The sequence below is a fragment of the Oncorhynchus tshawytscha genome, linkage group LG18 (assembly GCF_018296145.1).
Source record: "Oncorhynchus tshawytscha isolate Ot180627B linkage group LG18, Otsh_v2.0, whole genome shotgun sequence".
Taxonomy (NCBI): Eukaryota; Metazoa; Chordata; class Actinopteri; order Salmoniformes; family Salmonidae; genus Oncorhynchus; species Oncorhynchus tshawytscha.
In genome coordinates, this window is record NC_056446.1 from 41,964,036 (window position 1) to 41,988,549 (window position 24,514).

General features: G+C 43.2%; 1 protein-coding gene across 1 annotated transcript in view; it reads right to left on the reverse strand.

The window, feature by feature from the left end:
• Positions 1-19,871: 19,871 nt before the first annotated feature.
• Positions 19,872-24,514, reverse strand: part of blk (BLK proto-oncogene, Src family tyrosine kinase) — a 46,058-nt gene continuing 41,415 nt past the window's right edge. The window contains exons 12-13 of the mRNA XM_042301107.1: positions 22,658-22,789; positions 19,872-20,929 (exon numbers count right to left, since the gene is read on the reverse strand). Of these exons, the coding sequence (XP_042157041.1) occupies positions 20,727-20,929; positions 22,658-22,789 (335 nt within the window). The 3' untranslated portion in view covers positions 19,872-20,726. The remainder of the gene's footprint in view (positions 20,930-22,657; positions 22,790-24,514) is intronic.

Sequence of the window (24,514 nt, forward strand, 5' to 3'; positions counted from 1 at the left end):
AGTGCACTACTTTAGATCAGGATCAAATGGCACCCTATTCCCTATTGTAGTGCACTACTTTAGATCAGGACCAAATGGCACCCTATTCCCTATTGTAGTGCACTACTTTAGACCAGGATCAAATGGCACCCTATTCCCTATTGTAGTACACTACTTTAGATCAGGACCAAATGGCACCCTATTCCCTATTGTAGTGCACTACTTTAGATCAGGATCAAATGGCACCCTATTCCCTATTGTAGTGCACTACTTTAGATCAGGACCAAATGGCACCCTATTCCCTATTGTAGTGCACTACTTTAGACCAGGATCAAATGGCACCCTATTCCCTATTGTAGTGCACTACTTTAGATCAGGACCAAATGGCACCCTATTCCCTATTGTAGTGCACTACTTTAGATCAGGACCAAATGGCACCCTATTCCCTATTGTAGTGCATTACTTTAGATCAGGACCAAATGGCACCCTATTCCCTATTGTAGTGCACTACTTTTGACCAGGGCCCATAGTTATTAGACTAGGGAATAGGGAACCATTTGGTATATAAACTATATCTTGACATCAGAGGATGTTCCCAAAGAGAATGACTGAATCCGACTACAGAGTTTCTGTATTTAATCAGGCAAGTCATTGAGAACACATTGTCTAACCATAACCCTATAATGTCCAAAAAGTTATGGGTTGCAAAGTTGGCTGTTACAATGTACACAACCGGTCAAAAGTTTTAGAACACCTACTCATTAAGGGTTTTTCTTTATTTTCTATTATTTTCTACTTTGTAGAATAATAGTGAAGACATCAAAACTATGAAATAACATATATGGAATCATGTAGTAACCAAAAAAGTGTTAAACAAATCTAAATATATTTAATATTTGAGATTCTTCAAAATAGCCACCCTTGGCCTTGATGACAGCTTTGCACACTCTTGGCATTCTCTCAACCAGCTTCATGAGTGTGGAGTCTTGTTTATTCCATGTGTAACTCTGTGTTGTTGTACGTGTCAAACTGCTTTGCTTTATCTTGGCCAGAGGTCGCAGTTGTAAATGAGAACATGTTCTTTTAATCCGTGTGTCTGCATACTTCAAGACATGTCATACGAGGGTGCAGTGAGATACCCGATGGATTGAACAATACTCTTCTCGTCAATTATCTTGAAAAAATGTATACTTAAAAACTGGAAATCAACCAATCCTCCATCGTTAAGACAATGGAAAAAATCATATGCTTCATTATCGAAAATTTGAAAGAGAGCGGGCGACGGAGAGGAACAAAATGGACCCATTTGAGGAAATGTGGCAGAGAGTAGTGCAGGACCTGGAGAGAGGGCTGAGAATAGGTGGGTCTGGGCAGGTGTGATGGACCTGGAGAGAGGGCTGAGAATAGGTGGGTCTGGGCAGGTGTGATGGACCTGGTGAAAGGGCTGAGAATAGGTGGGTCTGGGCAGGTGTGATGGACCTGGAGATAGGGCTGAGAATAGGTGGGTCTGGGCAGGTGTGATGGACATGGAGAGAGGGCTGAGAATAGGTGGGTCTGGGCAGGTGTGATGGACCTGTAGATAGGGCTGAGAATAGGTGGGTCTGGGCAGGTGTGATGGACCTGGAGAGAGGGCTGAGAATAGGTGGGTCTGGGCAGGTGTGATGGACCTGGAGATAGGGCTGAGAATAGGTGGGTCTGGGCAGGTGTGATGGACCTGGAGAGAGGGCTGAGAATAGGTGGGTCTGGGCAGGTGTGATGGACCTGGAGAGAGGGCTGAGAATAGGTGGGTCTGGGCAGGTGTGATGGACCTGGTGATAGGGCTGAGAATAGGTGGGTCTGGGCAGGTGTGATGGACCTGTAGATAGGGCTGAGAATAGGTGGGTCTGGGCAGGTGTGATGGACCTGGAGATAGGGCTGAGAATAGTTGGGTCTGGGCAGGTGTGATGGACCTGGAGAGAGGGCTGAGAATAGGTGGGTCTGGGCAGGTGTGATGGACCTGAGATAGGGCTGAGAATAGGTGGGTCTGGGCAGGTGTGATGGACCTGGAGATAGGGCTGAGAATAGGTGGGTCTGGGCAGGTGTGATGGACCTGTAGATAGGGCTGAGAATAGGTGGTCTGGGCAGGTGTGATGGACCTGGAGATAGGGCTGAGAATAGGTGGGTCTGGGCAGGTGTGATGGACCTGGAGAGAGGGCTGAGAATAGGTGGGTCTGGGCAGGTGTGATGGACCTGGAGAAAGGGCTGAGAATAGGTGGGTCTGGGCAGGTGTGATGGACCTGGAGATAGGGCTGAGAATAGGTGGGTCTGGGCAGGTGTGATGGACCTGGAGAGAGGGCTGAGAATAGGTGGGTCTGGGCAGGTGTGATGGACCTGGAGATAGGGCTGAGAATAGGTGGGTCTGGGCAGGTGTGATGGACCTGGAGAGAGGGCTGAGAATAGGTGGGTCTGGGCAGGTGTGATGGACCTGGAGATAGGGCTGAGAATAGGTGGGTCTGGGCAGGTGTGATGGACCTGGAGAGAGGGCTGAGAATAGGTGGGTCTGGGCAGGTGTGATGGACCTGGAGAGAGGGCTGAGAATAGGTGGGTCTGGGCAGGTGTGATGGACCTGGAGATAGGGCTGAGAATAGGTGGGTCTGGGCAGGTGTGATGGACCTGTAGATAGGGCTGAGAATGGTGGGTCTGGGCAGGTGTGATGGACCTGGAGATAGGGCTGAGAATAGTTGGGTCTGGGCAGGTGTGATGGACCTGGAGATAGGGCTGAGAATAGGTGGGTCTGGGCAGGTGTGATGGACCTGCTGAGATAGGGCTGAGAATAGGTGGGTCTGGGCAGGTGTGATGGACCTGGAGATAGGGCTGAGAATAGGTGGGTCTGGGTCTGGGCAGGTGTGATGGACCTGGAGATAGGGCTGAGAATAGGTGGGTCTGGGCAGGTGTGATGGACCTGGAGATAGGGCTGAGAATAGGTGGGTCTGGGCAGGTGTGATGGACCTGGACTGGAGATAGGGCTGAGATAGGGCTGAGAATAGGTGGGTCTGGGCAGGTGTGATGGACCTGGAGAGAGGGCTGAGAATAGGTGGGTCTGGGCAGGTGTGATGGACCTGGAGATAGGGCTGAGAATAGGTGGGTCTGGGCAGGTGTGATGGACCTGGAGATAGGGCTGAGAATAGGTGGGTCTGGGCAGGTGTGATGGACCTGGGCTGAGAGAGGGCTGAGAATAGGTGGGTCTGGGCAGGTGTGATGGACCTGGAGAGATAGGGCTGAGAATAGGTGGGTCTGGGCAGGTGTGATGGACATGGAGATAGGGCTGAGAATAGGTGGGTCTGGGCAGGTGTGATGGACCTGGAGAGAGGGCTGAGAATAGGTGGGTCTGGGCAGGTGTGATGGACCTGGAGATAGGGCTGAGAAAAATGTATGTCCTGTATTTTTTTTTTTTTTTGAAGACACATGATCTTTTGCCTTTATTTAATCAGGTAAGTTGTTGAGAACACATTGGTACTGTCCAAATTCCCATACTTATGTCCTAAATAGTGTGCCGTTTGAGTATGCGAAACAAATATGGTTTAATAGTAAGCCACATTTCGAAAATCAAGTATACTTTAAATGCCCGGATGTTATACTCATTTTGGCTTTGACAACAGCTGATGATTAGATATGGCGAGGAGCTACCTGTTACGTTCTGACCTTTATTTCCTTTGTTTTGTATTTATTTAGTATGGTCAGGGCGTGAGTTGGGGTGGGCAGTCTATGTTTGTTTTTCTATGATTTGGGGATTTGTATGTTTCGGCCTAGTATGGTTCTCAATCAGAGGCAGGTGTCATTAGTTGTCTCTGATTGAGAATCATACTTTGGTAGCCTGGGTTTCACTGTTTGTTTGTGGGTGATTGTCTATGCTAGTTGCTTGTGTCATCACAGTTCTCATTATTAGCTTCACGGTCGTTATTGGTTTATTGTTTTTCTATTCAGTGTTCAGTTTTTTCTTTAATTAAATATTCATCATGAACACATACCACGCCGCATTTTGGTCCTCTGATCCTTCTCTCCTCTCCTCTTTAGATGAAGAGGAGGAAGACCGTGACACTACCGACATCAACGAATAGCGGGAAACAACGCAATCGCTCATGACGCATTCTCAGTATGCCAAAATAAAATGTTGTATAGTAATGTACATTTTTGAAAATCTAGTATGGTTTAAATGCCAAGATGTTGTACTCATTTCAGCTCTTCGTCTAGTAGGATTAGATGTACACTTTTCCTTAATGCATTGGAAGAGGTGGGCTACTAGTGATAGTCTCTAGTTCTCTTCAAGTTGCCAAACAACAAAACTAGGATACTTCATTGGGAAGATGCTAAATGGCAAAGCTTTTGTGGTGGTGTTTAAATGGAGGCTAACTACACTGAACAAAAATATAAACACAACATGTAAAGTGTATGTCTCTTGTTTAATGAGCTGAAATAAAAGATCCCGGAAATTGTACAGCACAAAAGCTGATTTCTCTCAAATGTTCTGGTACAAATTTGTTTAAATCCCTATTAGTGAGCATTTTTCCTTTGCCAAGATAATCCATCCACCTGACTGGTGTGGCATATCAAGAAGCTGATTAAACGGCATGATCAATACACAGGTGCACCTTGTGCTGGGGACAATAAACGGCCACTCTAAAATGTACAGCTTTGTCACACAACACAAAACCACAGATGTCTCAAGTTTTAAAGGAGTGTGCAATTGGCATGCTGACTGCAGGAATGTCCACCAGATCTGTTGCCAGATAATTTAATGTTAATTTCTCTACCATAAGCCACCTTCAATGTTCAACTGGCCTCAAAACCGCAGACCACGTGTAACCATGACAACCCAGGACTTCCACATCTGTCTTTTTCACCTGCGGGATGGTTTGAGACCAGCCACTCGGACAGGTGATGAAACTGTGAGTTTGCACAACCAAAGAATTTTAGTACAAACTGTCAGAAACCGTCTCAGGGAATCTGCGTTCTTGTCATCCTCACCTGAATCTTGACCTGAATGCAGTTCAGCGTGATAACCGACTACAAATGCTCAGCTTTGATGGTCACTGGCACGCTGGCAAAGTGTGTTCTTCACGGATGAATCCCGGTTTCAACTGTATCGGGCAGATGGCAGAAATCGTGTACGGCGTCGTGTGGGCGAGTGTTTTGCTGATGCCAAGGTTGTGAACTGAGTGGCTGTGGGGTTATGGTATTGGCAGGCATAAGCTACGGACAACAAACACAATTGCATTTTATTGATTATAATTTGAATGTGCAGAGATACCGTGACAAGATCCTGAGGCCCATTGTTGTGCCATTCATCCGCTGCCATCATCTCATGTTTCATCATGATAATGCACAGCCCCATGTCGCAAGGATCTGTACACAATTCCCGGAAGCTGATAATGCCCCAGTTCTTTTATGGCCTGCATACTCACCAGACATGTTACCACCCATTGATTATGTTTAGGATGCTCTGGATCAACGTGTACGACAGCATTTTCCTGTTCTCGCCAATATCCAGCAACCAATAGTGTGTGTGTGTGTGTGTGTGTGTGTGTGTGTGTGTGTGTGTGTGTGTGTGTGTGTGTGTGTGTGTGTGTGTGTGTGTGTGTGTGTGTGTGTGTGTGCGTGTGTGTGTGTGTGCGTGCGTGCGTGCGTGTGTGCGTGTGTGTGTGCGTGTAAAGAAATAAAACAGTAAAAAGACATTTGAAAATAACAGTAGCAAGGCTATATACAGACCCCGGTTAGTCAGGCTGATTGAGGTAGTATGTACATGTAGATATGGTTAAAGTGACTATGCATATATGATGAACAGAGAGTAGCGTAAAAAGAGGGGTTGGTGGGTGGTGGGACAAAATGCAGATAGCCCGATTGCAGAGGGAGGTGTTTAGTCCCAGGTTCCTTAGCTTAGTGATGAGCTTTGAGGGTACTATGGTGTTGAACGCTGAGCTGTAGTCAATTAATAGCATTCTCACATAGGTGTTCTTTTTGTCCAAGTGGGAAAGGGCAGTGTGGAGTGCAATAGAGATTGCATCATCTGTGGATCTGTTTGGGCGGTATGCAAATTGGAGTGTGTCTAGAGTTTCTGGGATAATGGTGTTGATGTGAGCCATTACCAGCCTTTCAAAGCACTTCATGGCTATGGACATGAGTGAAGATGAAGATGAAACGTGGCTGGGTCTTTCAGCATGACAATGATCCCAAACACACCGCCCGGGCAACAAAGGAGTGGCTTTGTAAGAAGCATTTCAAGGTCCTAGAGTGGCCTAGCCAGTCTCCAGATCTCAACCCCATAGAAAATCTGCTCTAGAGGAGATCTGCATGGAGGAATGGGCCAAAATACAGTGTGTGAAAACCTTGTGAAGACTTAAAGAAAAACGTTTGACCTCTGTCATTGCCAACAAAGGGTATATAACAAAGTATTGAGATAAACTTTTGTTATTGACCAAATACTTATTTTCCACCATAATTTGCAAATAAATTCATTAAAAATCCTACACTGTGATTTTCTGGATTTTTTTTCTCATTTTGTCTGTCATAGTTGAAGTGTACCTATGATGAAAATTACAGGCCTCTCTCATCGTTTTAAGTGGGAGAACTTGCACAATTGGTGGCTGACTAAATACTTTTTTGCCCCACTGTACCTCTCCTTAATGCAAACGCTGTGTCAGATTTCACAAAAATTTTACGGAAAAAGCAAACCATGCAATAATCTGAGACGGTGCTCAGAAAATAAATAAAATTATCAGCCATGTTGGAGTCAACAGAAACCAGAAATAACATTATAAATATTCCCTTACCTTTGATGATCTTCATCAGAATGCACTCCCAGGAATCCTAGTTCCACAATAAATGCTTGATTTGTTCGATAATGTCCATTATTTATGTCCAAGTAGCTACTTTTGTTAGGGCTTAGGTATACAAACCCAAACGCTCATGCAGGTCCATCCGAACGTCGGACGAAAACTAAGTTATATTACAGGTCGAAAAAACGTGTCAAACTATGTATAGAATCAATCTTTAGGGTGTTTTTATCATACATCTTCAATAACGTTCCAACCGGAGAATTCCTTTGTGTGTAGAAAAGCCATGGAATGCAGGTCGCTATCATGTGAATTGCGCGTGACCAGGAAATGGCTCTCGGCAAGTAACGTGACTCATTCAGCTCTTTTTCAGCCCCACAACACAGTGGAAGCCTCGTTCAAGTTTCTAAAGACCGTTGACATTTAGTGGAATCCCTAGGAAGTGCAACCTCATCCATATCCCACTGTGAATTCAATAGGGGCTGAAAATCAACAAACCTAAGATTTCTCACTTCCTGTTTGGATTTCTTCTCAGGTGGTTTTTGCCTGCCATATAAGTTCTGTTATACTCACAGACATCATTCAAACAGTTTTAGAAACTTCAGAGAGGTTTTCTATCCAATACTAATAATAATATGCATATATTAGCAACTGGGACTGAGGAGCAGGCCGTTTACTCTGGGCACCTCTGAGCTCCTTTCATCCAAGCTACTCATTACTTCCCCTGCAGCCATAAGTTAGGTCTTACTCACGTTGGCTACTGAGAGCGTGAACTCACAGTTCTCTGGAACAGCTGATGCTCTCATGCATGCCTCAGTGTTGCTTGCCTCGAAACGAGCATTGAAGTGATTTAGCTTGTCTGGTAGGCTCGTGTCACTGGGCAGCTCGCGGCTGTGCTTCCCTTTGTAGGCTGTAATAGTTTGCAAGCCCTGCCACGCAAGACGAGCGTCGGAGCCGGTGTAGTATGATTCAATCTTAGCTCTGTATTGACGCTTTGCCTGTTTGATGATTAGTTGCAGGGCATAGCAGGATTTCTTGTAAGCTTCCGGGTTAGAGTCCCGCACCTTGAAAGCAGCAGCTCTACCCTTTAGCTCAGTTTGAATGTTGCCTGTAATCCATGGCTTCTGGTTGGGGTATGTACATTCAGTCACTGTGGGGACGACGTCCTCGATGCACTTACTGATAAAGTCAGTGACTGATGTGGTTACTCCTCAATGCCATCGGAAGAATCCTGGAACATGTTCCAGTCTATGATAGCAAAACAGTCCTGTAGTTTAGCATCTGCTTCATCTGACCACTTTTTTATAGACTGAGTCACTGGTGCTTCCTGCTTTCATTTTTTAATATTAGCAGGAATCAGGAGGATAGAGTTGTGGTCGGATTTACCAAATGGAGGGCGAGGGAGAGCTTTGTACGCGTCTCTGTGGAGTACAGGTGATCTAGAATTTTCTTACCTCTGGTTGCACATTTAACATGTTGATAGATTTGGTAGAACGGATTTAAGTTTCCCTGCATTAAAGTCTTCGGCCACTAGGGGCGCCGCCTCTGGGTGAGTGGTTTCCTGTTTGCTTATTTCCTTATACAGCTGGCTGAGTGCGGTCTTAGTGCCCGTATCTGTTTGTGGTGGTAAATAAACAGCCACAAAAAGTATAACTGAGAACTCTGTAGGCAAGTAGTGTGGCCTGCAATTTATCACAATATACTCTACTTCAGGCGAGCAGAATCTAGAAACTTCCTTAGATTTCGTGCACCAGCTGTTATTTACATATATGCACAGACCGCCCCCCCTCGTAATTTAGCCACGATTACATGAAACATAGGATATTACAGTTTTTGATGTCCCGTTGGTGGGATATTCGTGATCGTACCTCGTCTAGTTTATTGTCCAATGATTGCACGTTGGCGAGTAATATTGACGGTAACGGCAGCTTTCCTAGTTGTCTTCTGCGGGTCCGGACGAGGCATCCGGCTCTTCTTCCTCTGCGGGTCCGGACGAGGCATCCGGCTCTTCCTCCTCTGCGGCTCTTCCTCCTCTGCGTCGCTTCCGTTTTCAAATAATTGGGATGTCTGCCCTGTGGGGTGTTTGGAGAATATCGTGTGAGTCCTGCTTGTTGTTGAAAAAAACTTTGTCTAATCCGAGGGCAGTGATCGCTGATCGTTATTTCCAGCAGCCATCTCCTCCGGCGCCATCTTTGATTGATTGTGTTGTTGGTTCCCAACACTATTTAATACCTTTGGTGACTGGTTCCCAACACTATTTAATATCTTTGGTGACTGGTTCCCAACACTATTTAATACCTTTGGTGACTGGTTCCCAATACTATTTAATATCTTTGGTGACTGGTTCCCAACACTATTTAATACCTTTGGTGACTGGTTCCCAATACTATTTAATATATTTGGTGACTGGTTCCCAACACTATTTAATACCTTTGGTGACTGGTTCCCAACACTATTTAATATCTTTGGTGACTGGTTCCCAACACTATTTAATACCTTTGGTGACTGGTTCCCAATACTATTTAATATCTTTGGTGACTGGTTCCCAACACTATTTAATATATTTGGTGACTGGTTCCCAACACTATTTAATACCTTTGGTGACTGGTTCCTAATACTATTTAATATCTTTTGACTGGTTCCCAACACTATTTAATATCTTTGGTGACTGGTTCCCAACACTATTTTACCTTTGGTGACTGGTTCCCAATACTATTTAATATCTTTGGTGACTGGTTCCCAACACTATTTAATACCTTTGGTGACTGGTTCCCAATACTATTTAATATATTTGGTGACTGGTTCCCAACACTATTTAATATATTTGGTGACTGGTTCCCAACACTATTTAATATATTTGGTAACTGGTTCCCAACACTATTTAATATATTTGGTGACTGGTTCCTAATACTATTTAATATCTTTGGTAACTGGTTCCCAATACTATTTCATATCTTTGGTGACTGGTTCCCAACACTATTTAATAACTTTGGTGACTGGTTCCCAATACTATTTAATATCTTTGGTGACTGGTTCCCAACACTATTTAATACCTTTGGTGACTGGTTCCCAATACTATTTAATATATTTGGTGACTGGTTCCCAACACTATTTAATACCTTTGGTGACTGGTTCCCAACACTATTTAATATCTTTGGTGACTGGTTCCCAACACTATTTAATACCTTTGGTGACTGGTTCCCAATACTATTTAATATCTTTGGTGACTGGTTCCCAACACTATTTAATATATTTGGTGACTGGTTCCCAACACTATTTAATACCTTTGGTGACTGGTTCCTAATACTATTTAATATCTTTGGTGACTGGTTCCCAACACTATTTAATATCTTTGGTGACTGGTTCCCAACACTATTTAATACCTTTGGTGACTGGTTCCCAATACTATTTAATATCTTTGGTGACTGGTTCCCAACACTATTTAATACCTTTGGTGACTGATTATTTAATATATTTGGTGACTGGTTCCCAACATATTTAATATATTTGGTGACTGGTTCCCAACACTATTTAATATATTTGGTAACTGGTTCCCAACACTATTTAATATATTTGGTGACTGGTTCCCAATACATTTAATATCTTTTGACTGGTTCCCAATACTATTTCATATCTTTGGTGACTGGTTCCCAATACTATTTAATATCTTTGGTAACTGGTTCCCAATACTATTTAATATCTTTGGTGACTGGTTCCCAATACTATTTCATATCTTTGGTGACTGGTTCCTAATACTATTTAATATCTTTGGTAACTGGTTCCCAGTACTATTTCATGACTTTGGTGACTGGTTCCCAACACTATTTAATATCTTTGGTGACTGGTTCCCAACATGATTTAATATCTTTGGTAACTGGTTCCCAGTACTATTTCATGACTTTGGTGACTGGTTCCCAACACTATTTAATATCTTTGGTGACTGGATCCCAATACTATTTAATATATTTGGTGACAGGTTCCCAATACTATTTAATATATTTGGTGACTGGTTCCCAACACTATTTAATACCTCTGGTGACTGGTTCCCAATACTATTTAATATATTTGGTGACTGGTTCCAATACTATTTAATACCTCTGGTGACTAGTTCCCAACACTATTTAATATATTTGGTGACTGGTTCCCAATACTATTTAATACCTCTGGTGACTAGTTCCCAACACTATTTAATATATTTGGTGACTAGTTCCCAACACTATTTAATATATTTGGTGACTGGTTCCCAACACTATTTAATACCTCTGGTGACTGGTTCCCAATACTATTTAATATATTTGGTGACAGGTTCCCAACACTATTTAATATATTTGGTGACTAGTTCCCAACACTATTTAATATATTTGGTGACAGGTTCCCAATACTATTTAATATATTTGGTGACTGGTTCCCAACACTATTTAATACCTCTGGTGACTGGTTCCCAATACTATTTAATATATTTGGTGACAGGTTCCCAATACTATTTAATACCTCTGGTGACTGTTTTCCAACTTTCTGTTTCGTATCCTGCTCTTTATGAGTATAGCCTTTCTGATTAGTGAAATAATGTGAAATATTTCCACCATTAGGCTTGCATACACACAAGGGTTTATTTAGCAATCATCTTTAAAATTGTTTTAAAAAGTTTTAAAAACAAGTTTAGTCGATGCCTCAGTTGGACAATGGATGAAGATACTCTAAACTTTTAGAATTTTGTTTTAATCCATCAGATATTTGACAGAATTTTACCACGTAAAGTTCAAGGTTTTTGGTAGGAATTCAGTTATTCAATGTACTGTCAAATGTCACTTTTTTCTTCTTCTTCGAATGCATTCATATACACATTTTATAGTGATATATTATTTTTATTTTGTGTTAAAACCATTTGCATTTGCATAAAACCACAGGGTGTGTTTGCATATATGAATAAATTAACATAATGTAGTGGAACAGGGCTGTCTGTCCAGGCCTACCTACACTGTATAGAGTGCCTCATTAATTACTATTGTTGTCATATTCTCTTGCATAATTCAACAAGTGTGTCAATAGCAGTATACCCTCAGATAAAAAGTCAAGATTAAAAAAAGATTACACCTAGCTATACCTACTGTTGTAGTGGTCCCATGGGGCGGTAGGGTAGCCTAGTGGTTGGACTAGTAACCGAAAGGTTGCAAGTTCAAATCCCCGAGCTGACAAGGTACAAATCTGTCATTCTACCCCTGAACAGGCTAGTTAAACCCACTGTTCCTAGGCTGTCATTGAAAATAAGAATTTGTTCTTAACTGACTTGCCTAGTAAAATAAAGGTTAAAAAAAAAAAAAAATGTGGCTCAGTTGGTAGTGCATGGTGCACTCAATTCCAGGGTTGTAGGTTCAATTCCCACAGGGATCAAGCATGACAAATGTAACCACTCCCTCGTGTCAGCTTCTCTGGATAATGGTCTTTGTTAAATTATTTACGTGTACTTTACATTGTTGGTATAATCCTGCTATAATCCAAGTGTTGCATTTTTGGAAGTTACTGTCATTTCAGCGCATCTATTTTCTCATTTCAACTGTTTAAAATGAACACCCATCAGAATAGTTCTCTTTCTTCTCTTTCTTCTCCTTCTTGTGACGTAAGGGGTCGAGAAGATGCGTTAAATCCCAGACAAAGCTGTAGAGTTGTTATAGATTTAACTGGAAAAGACCATGTATTCCATTGAGCCCATTTCAGCCTGTACCGGGATGTGTTTGACAGGTCATTTACAAACATTTCTGCGGTCGTAAAGGTTAACGGGACTAAACGACAGTATGAAAGAATCGCAGGAGTCAAATGAACGCCATTCAATCCAGCGAGATTTAAGCAACAAGTGGACTTTGCAGCCCTCAGACACAGGAAATAGATAGATTCTCATTGCTTAAAGTTTATTAGAAAGAGAAAAAAAAACAGGAAAGGATACTATTGGAGAATATTGGGACACAGACAGCCAATGAATGGATAGAAGGACCGTAGCCCCTACTTTAGGTTCCGTCATTTGAATACTATGCAGGGAATACTCTGTTGTTCTTGGTTTTATTTGACTTCCGGGCCAGCGGTTTCTTTTACAGTTTCACATGAAGTTAATCCAAGCTTTTGTTTCTTTAGCAGTCATCAGAGGATGTGTGCCCAAATGGCACCCTATTCCCTACATAGTGCACTACTTTTGACCAGGGCCTTATGGAAGCCTATTCCCTACATAGTGCACTACATTTGACCCACCGCTGTTGTGATTTAATGGATGAAAAGGGTACCACTTTGCAGGATTGTATGCTAAACACCACAATTGGATTAGTGAGTGTTATGGTAGCAAGGGGACTGGGAACTTCCTACCTCTTCTTTCTCTGTAAATTAGATTGCCTTGACTTGACTTTTCTAATATGATTTGTGCATATGTAATGAGATTAGCAATTGTGGGCATTTTAGCCAAACGTGCTCTAAGATGCCATACAGTATATCAATGAAAATGCCATATTACATAAATACTAAATAACATTATTTTTAATTTTTTTAAATATGAAAATCCTCTGCCAACATAATATAAAATAAGAAGATCATTATTTTGGATTTCTAAAAATCTACATTTGTTGTCTGAAAACGACTAATTGCTGAGTGTTGTTTGAAAACCACTAATTGCTGAGTGTTGTCTGAAAACCACTAATTGCTGAGTGTTGTCTGAAAACCACTAATTGCTCAATGTTGTCTTAATATTCACAGGGAAGCCACCGAGTTAAAACTCATTAGAATACTGTCTGATACATAAATGAAGACTGAAGTCAGTTATTTATCAGGACTGATGTGAATCCCAAATGGCACCCTATTCCCTACATAGTGCACTACTTCTGACCAGAGCCCAAATAGAGCACTATATAGGAAATAGGGTGCTTGGGAAGCAGACTGATATTTGTCAAGGGCACAGGTGGTAGAGCTAATCAGCACTTTTGTCTGTATTCAGCCTGATTATTAGAGAGAAACACATTGATCAACAGACAGTGTATAACCTGCTAGAAGGATTGATTTAACAATAGCATCATTCATCCTCTCCCTGACCTCTAGTTTGACCTCTACCATTAACACAAGTTCATCCTCTCCCTGACCTCTAGTTCGACCTCTACCATTAACACACGTTCATCCTCTCCCTGACCTCTAGTTCGACCTCTACCATTAACACACGTTCATCCTCTCCCTGACCTCTAGTTTGACCTCTACCATTAACACACGTTCATCCTCTCCCTGACCTCTAGTTTGACCTCTGCCATTAACACACATTCTTTGCCGATATAAATCACATGAATAGAGCTGACATATTTTTTTTCCTCTAAAAGGGGGGCATGTTTGTTGTACGTCAAAGAAATGTCTATCTGAACTTTACAAAATGTTTTGTCTTACTGAACTCACCCGTGGATTTCGTGTCGCGCAGTGCAGCCTGTCAAATTGTGTGACACTGACCTCTGCAGGTCAGGATGGCAATATTACAAAGAGAACACATTCCCTCTGACAGACTGCATATTTGTCTGCTCATCAATGAGTGCTTTCAGATAAAGTGCGAAGGCCTCTTTACTGATGACCTCTGGTCAACCGAAGCCTCTCCAGAGTTCAAAAAGATGGCAAAGAGTTGCTTTAACAGATTATACACTATACATGACACATTCCCTTAGAAATGATATAATGTGTGCAGATATAAAATGCAATTACTCAGCTAAAGATGTTCATTATGATAAAAAATGGTAACTCTCTTTAGTGGTGGTTTATAGTCACTCGGAGCCCCCACTCTAAAATGTATCATACACCTGTAAAAAAAAAACCTTCAGCCCACAGCCGAGGGAAGTAGTTTGAGGGTGAAGAAATGTCAAGCAGGAAATAACAAAATGCCTGCGCTGAAGACGTCTATATCGTCCTCTAATACAGGACTAGTAAAGGCCCAGTGCACCACTTTGTGAATAAAAAAAATATAAAAAAAATAAGTGTTTTACCAGCATTTGTAACTTGAGTCTAATAATTATCTGTAAGAATACTAATAATACTTGTGGGAATATAAAAGTACTTGCTTGATATATGTTTTCCAGTTTTTAAAAATACTTTACAAATGAACTGGTCTCTTCATTCCTCTTCATGTAGACACTCGTATCCAGAGTAACCTTACGGTACTGAGCACACACACGGTTACACTTTATCGTGTTGGTCCCGCGTCAGACTGCAAAACCTACAACCTTAGCTTTGCAAGCACTATGCTCTACCAACTGAGCCACATCGTCACATGACATCATCACAAACCACTTGATGTCTCAATGTACTCAACTGCTGTATTGTGGCTTGTTTTTTCTTTATGGTGATGGAAAGTCTACAGGGACAAACCTAAATGACCAGCCTATGTACAATACAGAATAATGTATATTTACATTAAGTGGTTTGTAAGGATGGTCAATTAATACTGCACAGAAAGCAGGGCTTTTTTACATGTTATTTGATCAAGAAAAATATTTTATTTCATGTGAATGTTTTGTGTCTTTCACCGTGACTTTGCACCTTTTGATGTAAATGTTTGAGGACAGGGTTTTGTTCTTTCTGGATTCTATTAGAATGTCATCACAGAGAAGGGACCAGGGTTTTGTTCTTTCTGGATTCTATTAGAATGACATCACAGAGAAAGGGACCAGGGTTTTGTTCTTTCTGGATTCTATTAGAATGACATCACAGAGAAAGGACCAGGGTTTTGTTCTTTCTGGATTCTATTAGAATGACATCACAGAGAAAGGGCCAGGGTTTTGTTCTTTCTGGATTCTATTAGAATGTCATCACAGAGAAAGGACCAGGGTTTTGTTCTTTCTGGATTCTATTAGAATGACATCACAGAGAAAGGACCAGGGTTTTGTTCTTTCTGGATTCCATTAGAATGACATCACAGAGAAGGGACCAGGGTTTTGTTCTTTCTGGATTCTATTAGAATGACATCACAGAGAAAGGACCAGGGTTTTGTTCTTTCTGGATTCTATTAGAATGACATCACAGAGAAAGGGAATGCAGGGTTTTGTTCTTTCTGGATTCCATTAGAATGACATCACAGAGAAAGGGACCAGGGTTTGTTCTTTCTGGATTCTATTAGAATGACATCACAGAGAAAGGACCAGGGTTTTGTTCTTTCTGGATTCTATTAGAATGACATCACAGAGAAAGGACCAGGGTTTTGTTCTTTCTGGATTCCATTAGAATGACATCACAGAGAAGGGACCAGGGTTTTGTTCTTTCTGGATTCTATTAGAATGACATCACAGAGAAAGGGCCAGGGTTTTGTTCTTTCTGGATTCTATTAGAATAACATCACAGAGAAAGGGGCAGGGTTTTGTTCTTTCTGGATTCCATTAGAATGACATCACAGAGAAGGGACCAGGGTTTTGTTCTTTCTGGATTCTATTAGAATGACATCACAGAGAAAGGGCCAGGGTTTTGTTCTTTCTGGATTCTATTAGAATAACATCACAGAGAAAGGGGCAGGGTTTTGTTCTTTCTGGATTCTATTAGAATGACATCACAGAGAAGGGACCAGGGTTTTGTTCTTTCTGGATTCTATTAGAATGACATCACAGAGAAAGGGCCAGGGTTTTGTTCTTTCTGGATTCCATTAGAATGACATCACAGAGAAGGGACCAGGGTTTTGTTCTTTCTGGATTCCATTAGAATGACATCTGGATTACATTAGAATGACATCACATTAGATGACATCAAAGGGACCAGGGTTTTGTTCTTTCTGGATTCTATTAGAATGACATCACAGAGAAAGGGCCAGGGTTTTGTTCTTTCTGGATTCTATTAGAATGTCATCACAGAGAAAGGACCAGGGTTTTGTTCTTTCTGGATTCTATTAGAATGACATCACAGAGAAAGGGCCAGGGTTTTGTTCTTTCTGGATTCTATTAGAATGACATCACAGAGAAAGGACCAGGGTTTTGTTCTTTCTGGATTCTATTAGAATGACATCAGGGTTTTGTTCTTTCTGGATTCTATTACAATGACATCACAGAGAAAGGACCAGGGTTTTGTTCTTTCTGGATTCCATTAGAATGACATCACAGAGAAAGGGCCAGGGTTTTGTTCTTTCTGGATTCCATTAGAATGACATCACAGAGAAAGGGCCAGGGTTTTGTTCTTTCTGGATTCTATTAGAATGACCTCACAGAGAAAGGACTAGGGTTTTGTTCTTTCTGGATTCTATTACAATGACATCACAGAGAAAGGACCAGGGTTTTGTTCTTTCTGGATTCTATTAGAATGACATCACAGAGAAAGGACCAGGGTTTTGTTCTTTCTGGATTCTATTAGAATGACATCACAGAGAAAGGACCAGGGTTTTGTTCTTTCTGGATTCCATTAGAATGACATCACAGAGAAGGGGCCAGGGTTTTGTTCTTTCTGGATTCTATTAGAATGACATCACAGAGAAAGGGCCAGGGTTTTGTTCTTTCTGGATTCTATTAGAATGACATCACAGAGAAAGGACCAGGGTTTTGTTCTTCCTGGATTCTATTAGAATGACATCATAGAGAAAGGACCAGGGGCAACAACTTGTACAATTCCAACTATTGAATCCTACAAGATTCTGTTCTTAATTATACAACTACCTTTTTTTCCCAAAGCTTAGATGCTGGCATAATTTTTTCTCCTTTGCTACAAACCTCTGTATCGGTCTGCTAATACAGGACGATTAAATCCCCAGTGCTCTACTTTGTGAGACAACATTTAAGTGTTTTAATTTTTTTAATGATTATAATGTTTTCTTCTGAGGCTACTGAGGCTTTCTTCAGGGCTGTGCCGCAACATCCTTAATGCCTGTAATCTTCCCAATAGGTTGTGATGAAGTCTTGTAGTATTTTTTGCAGATAAGCATTTTCTGATGACACATTAAGCTGATTGCTCCTAACTAAATATACAGTGTGGTGTACCTATGATGAAAATTACAGGCCTCTCTCATCTTTTTAAGTGGGAGAACTTGCACAATTGGTGACTGACTAAATACTTTTTTGCCCCACTGTATCTATGACAGATGACTGGTGTAGGCAGACAGCTCCCTGAAGTCAAACAATATTCTCTCTATTGGCTCAAACTTGCATTGCAGTATTTATGCAGTAGCTATTTTTCCAATTGTCAAATTAACCAGACAGGGTATTGTATTAAAACCTACAACTACTACCAGGGCGACCCCTCCCCATCACAGTTATGCTTTCACTTTTTAGAATTAGAAGTGTGTGTGGATGAATATTTTAAATAAAGACACTGTGTAAACATTGCTATGGCGGATTGGAATGAATCCCAGCCTTTAGGGCTCTATTCAGTTTGTACAGCTGAATCATTACAGATTCCACATCATCTGTAGTAGGTAGAAGGGCAGGATTAGTGGATGACTTGATGTGTTAGCCACTTTCTTCTATCTCTCTGTCTCTCTCTTTCGTGCTCTCTCTTTCACGCTCTCTTTCTGTCTGTCTGTCTGTCTGTCTGTCTGTCTGTCTGTCTGTCTGTCTGTCTGTCTGTCTGTCTGTCTCTCGTCTCTTTCTCTGTCTGTCTCTCCTCTCTGTCACATACTACTGTACTGGTTTACTGTATTTTAAACAACATGTAGCGTACTGCAGTGGCTATGTTGGTCTGTCTGTCTGTCTGTTTCTGTCTGTCTGTCTGTCTGTCTGTATTTTCTGTAGCCTACTCAGTGGCTCTGTTGGTTTCTGTCTGTCTCTCTCTCATGTCTCTCACTGTACAATAACACATACTACTGTACTGGTTTACTGTATTTTAAACAACATGTAGCGTACTGCAGTGGCTATGTTGGTTTACTGTATTTTAAACAACATGTAGCCTACTGCAGTGGCTATGTTGGTTTACTGTATTTTAAACAACATGTAGCGTACTGCAGTGGCTATGTTGGTTTACTGTATTTTAAACAACATGTAGCCTACTGCAGTGGCTATGTTGGTTTACTGTATTTTAAACAACATGTAGCCTACTGCAGTGGCTATGTTGGTTTACTGTATTTTAAACAACATGTAGCCTACTGCAGTGGCTATGTTGGTTTACTGTATTTTAAACAACATGTAGTCTACAGCAGTGGCTATGTTGGTTTACTGTATTTTAAACAACATGTAGCCTACTGCAGTGGCTATGTTGGTTTACTGTATTTTAAACAACATGTAGTCTACAACAGTGGCTATGTTGGTTTACTGTATTTTAAACAACATGTAGTCTACAACAGTGGCTATGTTGGTTTACTGTATTTTAAACAACATGTAGTCTACAACAGTGGCTATGTTGGTTTACTGTATTTTAAACAACATGTAGTCTACAACATGTGTACATTGCTTAAGATTCAAACCTTCTGAAACAGAAGGGTCTTCATTTTATTTAGAGCGAAAAGGTTTCCCCGACTGACAGAGTTGACTCAGTAAATAGGGCTGCTTTAGTTACACTAAATATACTATAAATATATAATAACCACAAATTTTCTGCTTGATTGAGATCTCAATAGTCCTCACTGTTATTTTAGTTGTCAAACTACATATGTGTGTCATTTCTTTAAACCTTTATTTAACGAGGCAAGTCAGCTTTAATAAGAACAAATTCTTATTGTCAATGACGGCCTAGGAACAGTGGGTTAACTGCCTTGTTCAGGGGCAGAACATCAGATTATTACCTTGTCAGCTCGGGGATTCAATCTTGCAACCTTTTCGGTTGACCCCTTTTCGGTTACTAGTCCAAAGCTCTAACCACTAGGCTACCCAAAGAGCTGTATGATGGGAGTATCCATAAGCAATGACTTTGTTTTTTTATTGAAAAGAGGGAAAAGGGAGAGTTTTATTTCAAATGGACATTGATGTTGAGGTTGCTTGTCACAATCTAACAACCATCCCCATTGTAACAATGTACCCAGTAAGATCCTACCCATCTATCATCCTACAGTGCTATTTTATCAGCTAGTCAATATTTACCACAGTAGGCACAAATAGTCATTTTACCATGTGGGGGGGACTTTACCGTAAGCTCATGTCATATGGTTCTCAAAATTCACTCGAAATGCAGCATCAATTAAATTACCAATAATATACATCTTTATTGATCAAATTTCATAATTCAGAGGCCCTATAGCGTTGTATGCACATTAAAATGACTGTATAAAGGAGCAGAGGAGGCCAGACATGTAGATATGTTCTGTTGTAGAAGCCTTTTTTTCCACGAGGAACCAAGAGAAAGAGTAGTATGTAGGCAAGTCTATGAGGTCCTGTCCCGACCGTGCCCATACCATAACCAAAACCATGCCAAAACACTGTTGCACCCCACCCCACCCCACCCCACCCACCCGTCTCAGGATCAGTTTGTGTCTCTATCGGTCCCATATCGTCATCTTGGTCAATCCATTGGCCTCTCGTTTTGTCTCGTTTCATCAGTCTGTCTGTTTAAATCCATTTCTCTTTCTATGGCTATGCCACAAGTCCTCAACAGACAAGAGGACCAACGTAAATAAGTGCAGTCAGATGCAGGAGTCTCTTTCTACTTCAAACTCTGTGAGGTTTCCATTGCCGTCCTCTTGTATTAATGAACCAGTCTCAGGGCTGAATCTCTGATAGTCGTACTCTTTTCACACTACTGTGCCGACCCGAAACAAACTGTCTTGGCTTTGATACTTTCCTATCTTTTCACATGGTCCTTTTTTAGCATGGTCCAGGCAGCAACTATAGTAGATCTGTGTTGAGTAAACATGGGCCAACCAGGGCAATCTCACTACATCATGGCTTGGTTCAATCAGGGCTGCATCTCGTACTATGGACATGTAAGGATGTAGAGATGAAATTTCCATGTGCTCCTTGAGCGTTACAACAAAACATTAGTCCTGGGGGGGGGGGGCTTTGACAGAAGCATTGAATGATGATTTTGAGTTCACCGTCAGATCTGCATCTCATACTGTCCCTCAGTGGCAATGAAGAAGTCATTGAGAGTTTCCTGCAGGTGTTCGAAGGTGGGCCGTTCCTCTGGTCTCTCCTTCCAGCAGGTCATCATGAGGTCATATAGTTCCTCAGGACAACCCTCCGGACAGGGCATCCTGTAACACCTGTCCAGGTTACGAATCACATCAGGGTTTGTCATACCTGGGGAGGGAGAGAGAGACAGAGAGAGAGAGAGGGAGGGAGGGAGGGAGGAGAGGGGGAGGGGAGGGGGAGGGGGAGGGAGGGAGGGAGGGGGGGAGGGAGGGAGGGGAGGTGGAGGGAGGGAGGGAGAGGAGGAGGGAGGGAGGGAGAGGGGGAGGGAGGGATGGAGAGGGGCAGGGAGGGAGGGAGGGAGGGAGGGAGGGAGAGGGGGAGGGAGAGAGAGAGAGAGAGAGAGAGAGAGAGAGGAGGGAGGGAGGGAGGGAGGGAGGGAGGGAGGGAGGGAGGGAGGGAGGGAGGGAGGGAGGGAGGGAGGGAGGGAGGGAGGGAGGGAGGGGAGGAGAGGAGAGGGAGGGAGGGAGGGAGGGGAGGGAGGGAGGGAGGGAGGGAGGGAGGGAGGGAGGGAGGGAGGGAGGGAGGGAGGGAGGGGGGGAGGGAGGGAGGGACAGGGAGGGAGGGAGAGGGGGAGGGAGGGAGGGAGGGAGGGAGGGAGGGAGGGAGGGAGGGAGGGAGGGAGGGAGGGGGAGGGAGGGAGGGAGGGAGGGAGGGAGAGGGGGGAGGGGGGAGGGAGGGAGGTAGGGAGGGAGAGGGGAGGGAGGGAGGGAGGGAGGGAGGGAGAGGGGGAGGGAGGGAGGGAGGGAGGGAGAGGGGGAGGGAGGGAGGCGGGAGGGATGGAGAGGGGGGCAGGGAGGGAGGGAGGGAGGGAGGGAGGGAGGGAGGGAGGGAGGGAGGGAGGGAGGGAGGGAGGGAGGGAGGGAGGGAGAGGGGGAGGGATGGAGGGGGAGGGAGGGAGGGGGTGTTAAGAGAGAGAAAGGATATTCCTGGTGCCCAGGTCTGGTCTAGTGGTGTTGCTGATGACTGTCTGTGTTTGGGCCCTGTCTCTACCATTCATGTCTGTGGTTTGGGCCCTGTCTCTACCATTCATGTCTGTGGTTTGGGCCCTGTCTCAGCCACTACTGTCTGTGGTTTGGGCCCTGTCTCAGCCATTCCTGTCTGTGGTTTGGGCCCTGTCTCAGCCATTCCTGTCTCTGGTTTGGGCCCTGTCTCAGCCATTCCTGTCTGTGGTATGGGCCCTGTCTCAGCCATTCCTGTCTGTGGTATGGGCCCTGTCTCAGCCATTCCTGTCTGTGGTTTGGGCCCTGTCTCAGCCATTCCTGTCTGTGGTTTGGGCCCTGTCTCAGCCATTCCTGTCTCTGGTTTGGGCCCTGTCTCAGCCATTCCTGTCTGTGGTATGGGCCCTGTCTCAGCCATTCCTGTCTGTGGTATGGGCCCTGTCTCAGCCATTCCTGTCTGTGGTTTGGGCCCTGTCTCAGCCACTACTGTCTGTGGTTTGGGCCCTGTCTCAGCCATTCCTGTCTGTGGTTTGGGCCCTGTCTCAGCCATACCTGTCTCTGGTTTGGGCCCTGTCTCAGCCACTACTGTCTGTGGTTTGGGCCCTGTCTCAGCCATTCCTGTCTGTGGTTTGGGCCCTGTCTCAGCCATTCCTGTCTGTGGTTTGGGCCCTGTCTCAGCCACTACTGCCTGTGGTTTGGGCCCTGTCTCAGCCATTCCTGTCTGTGGTTTGGGCCCTGTCTCAGCCATTCCTGTCTGTGGTATGGGCCCTGTCTCAGCCATTCCTGTCTGTGGTTTGGGCCCTGTCTCAGCCATTCCTGTCTGTGGTTTGGGCCCTGTCTCAGCCATTCCTGTCTGTGGTTTGGGCCCTGTCTCAGCCATTCCTGTCTGTGCTTTTACCTGGATAGGGAATTCTTCCATAGGTAACTATCTCAGTCAGCAGGATGCCGAAAGACCAGACGTCTGACTTTATACTGAACGTTCCAAAGTTGATGGCCTCTGGAGCTGTCCACTTAATGGGAAACTTAGCACCTGGTGTGAGAAAGAGAGAGGGAGAGAGAGAGAGAGAGAGAGAGAGAGAGAGAGAGAGAGAGAGAGAAATGACGAACCCTGATGTGATCCATAACATGCACAGGTGTTACACGTTGTACAACCCATAACTTTTGTAAGTGTAATGTTTACTGTTAATTTTATATTGTTTATTTCACTTTTGTTTATTATCTATTTCACTTGCTTTGGCAATGTTAACATGATTTTCCCCATGCCAATAAAGCCTTTTGAATTGAAGAGAGAGAGAGAGAGAGAGAGAGACAGAGAGAGAGAGAGAGAGAGAGAGAGAGAGAGAGAGAGAGAGAGAGAGAGAGAGAGAGAGAGAGAGAGAGAGAGAGAGAGAGAGAGAGAGACAGAGAGAGAGAGAGAGAGAGAGAGAGAGAGAGAGAGAGAGAGAGAGAGAGAGAGAGAGAGAGAGAGAGAGAGAGAGAGAGAGAGAGAGAGAGAGAGAGAGAGAGATTTTTTTTAAATGTGTTGTGTTAAATGAATTATCAATCCATATCGCAAGCCATAATGTTATATTCTCACTGCGGAAAAAGATACTTATCTAGAACGGAACCACAGATAAATGTCATAGCAACAGCAATTAATTTAGTTTCGAGATTAGCAACGGGGTACATTACAAAGAGAGCCAGCTAACTTGCCTAAATATTGTGAAATAACTTTTTTATTTTGGGGGAAATATAAACTTGAAATGGGCATGGTCTAATTGAGTCAACAACCAAAAACACATCTAATTCTAGATGTCTTAATGAATCAGAACAGCGATAGTTATATTTGGTTGCTTATTGATGTCAGCTGAATATCTCATCCTGAGTATAACCTCTCTGTTCTCACTAGCTCTCAAAAGTCACAATCAGCAACAATCAGTTAACAGTCAGACACTTTGGGGTATTTGCACATATGTAGTTACATTTTTCTCATTTTCTGTGACTTTTATCTACACCAGAATGGACAAACCTCACAGGTAATGACCTACGCTATCATCTAAGGCCTGGCTGGATTCAATCTGATCACGTCTTATTGTCAATGTTTTAAAGGCAATGTTCCTGCTTTCACGGACAACGCAGTCACGGATAAATGCTGTCACGTACAACGCAGTGAAGGACCACGCATTCACGGGTAAATGCTGTCACAGACAACGCAGTCACAGATAAATGCTGCCACGGACAACGCAGTCACAGATAAATGCTGTCACGGACAACGCAGTCACAGATCAATTCTGTCACGGACAACGCAGTCACGGGTAAATGCTGTCACAGACAATGCAGTCACAGATAAATGCTGTCACGGACTACGCAGTGAAGGACAACGCAGACACAGATAAATGCTGTCACAGACAACGCAGTCACAGATAAATGCTGTCACGGACAATGCAGTGAAGGACAACGCAGACACAGATAAATGCTGTCACGGACAACGCAGACACAGATAAATGCTGTCACAGACAACGCAGTCACGGATAAATGCTGTCACAGACAACGCAGTCACAGATAAATGCTGTCACGGACAACGCAGTCACAGATAAATGCTGTCACGGACAACGCAGTCACAGATAAATGCTGTCACGGACAACGCAGTCACAGATAAATGCTGTCACGGACAACGCAGTCACAGATAAATGCTGTCACGGACAACGCAGTCACGGATAAATGCTGTCACGGACTACGCAGTGAAGGACAACGCAGTCACAGATAAATGCTGTCA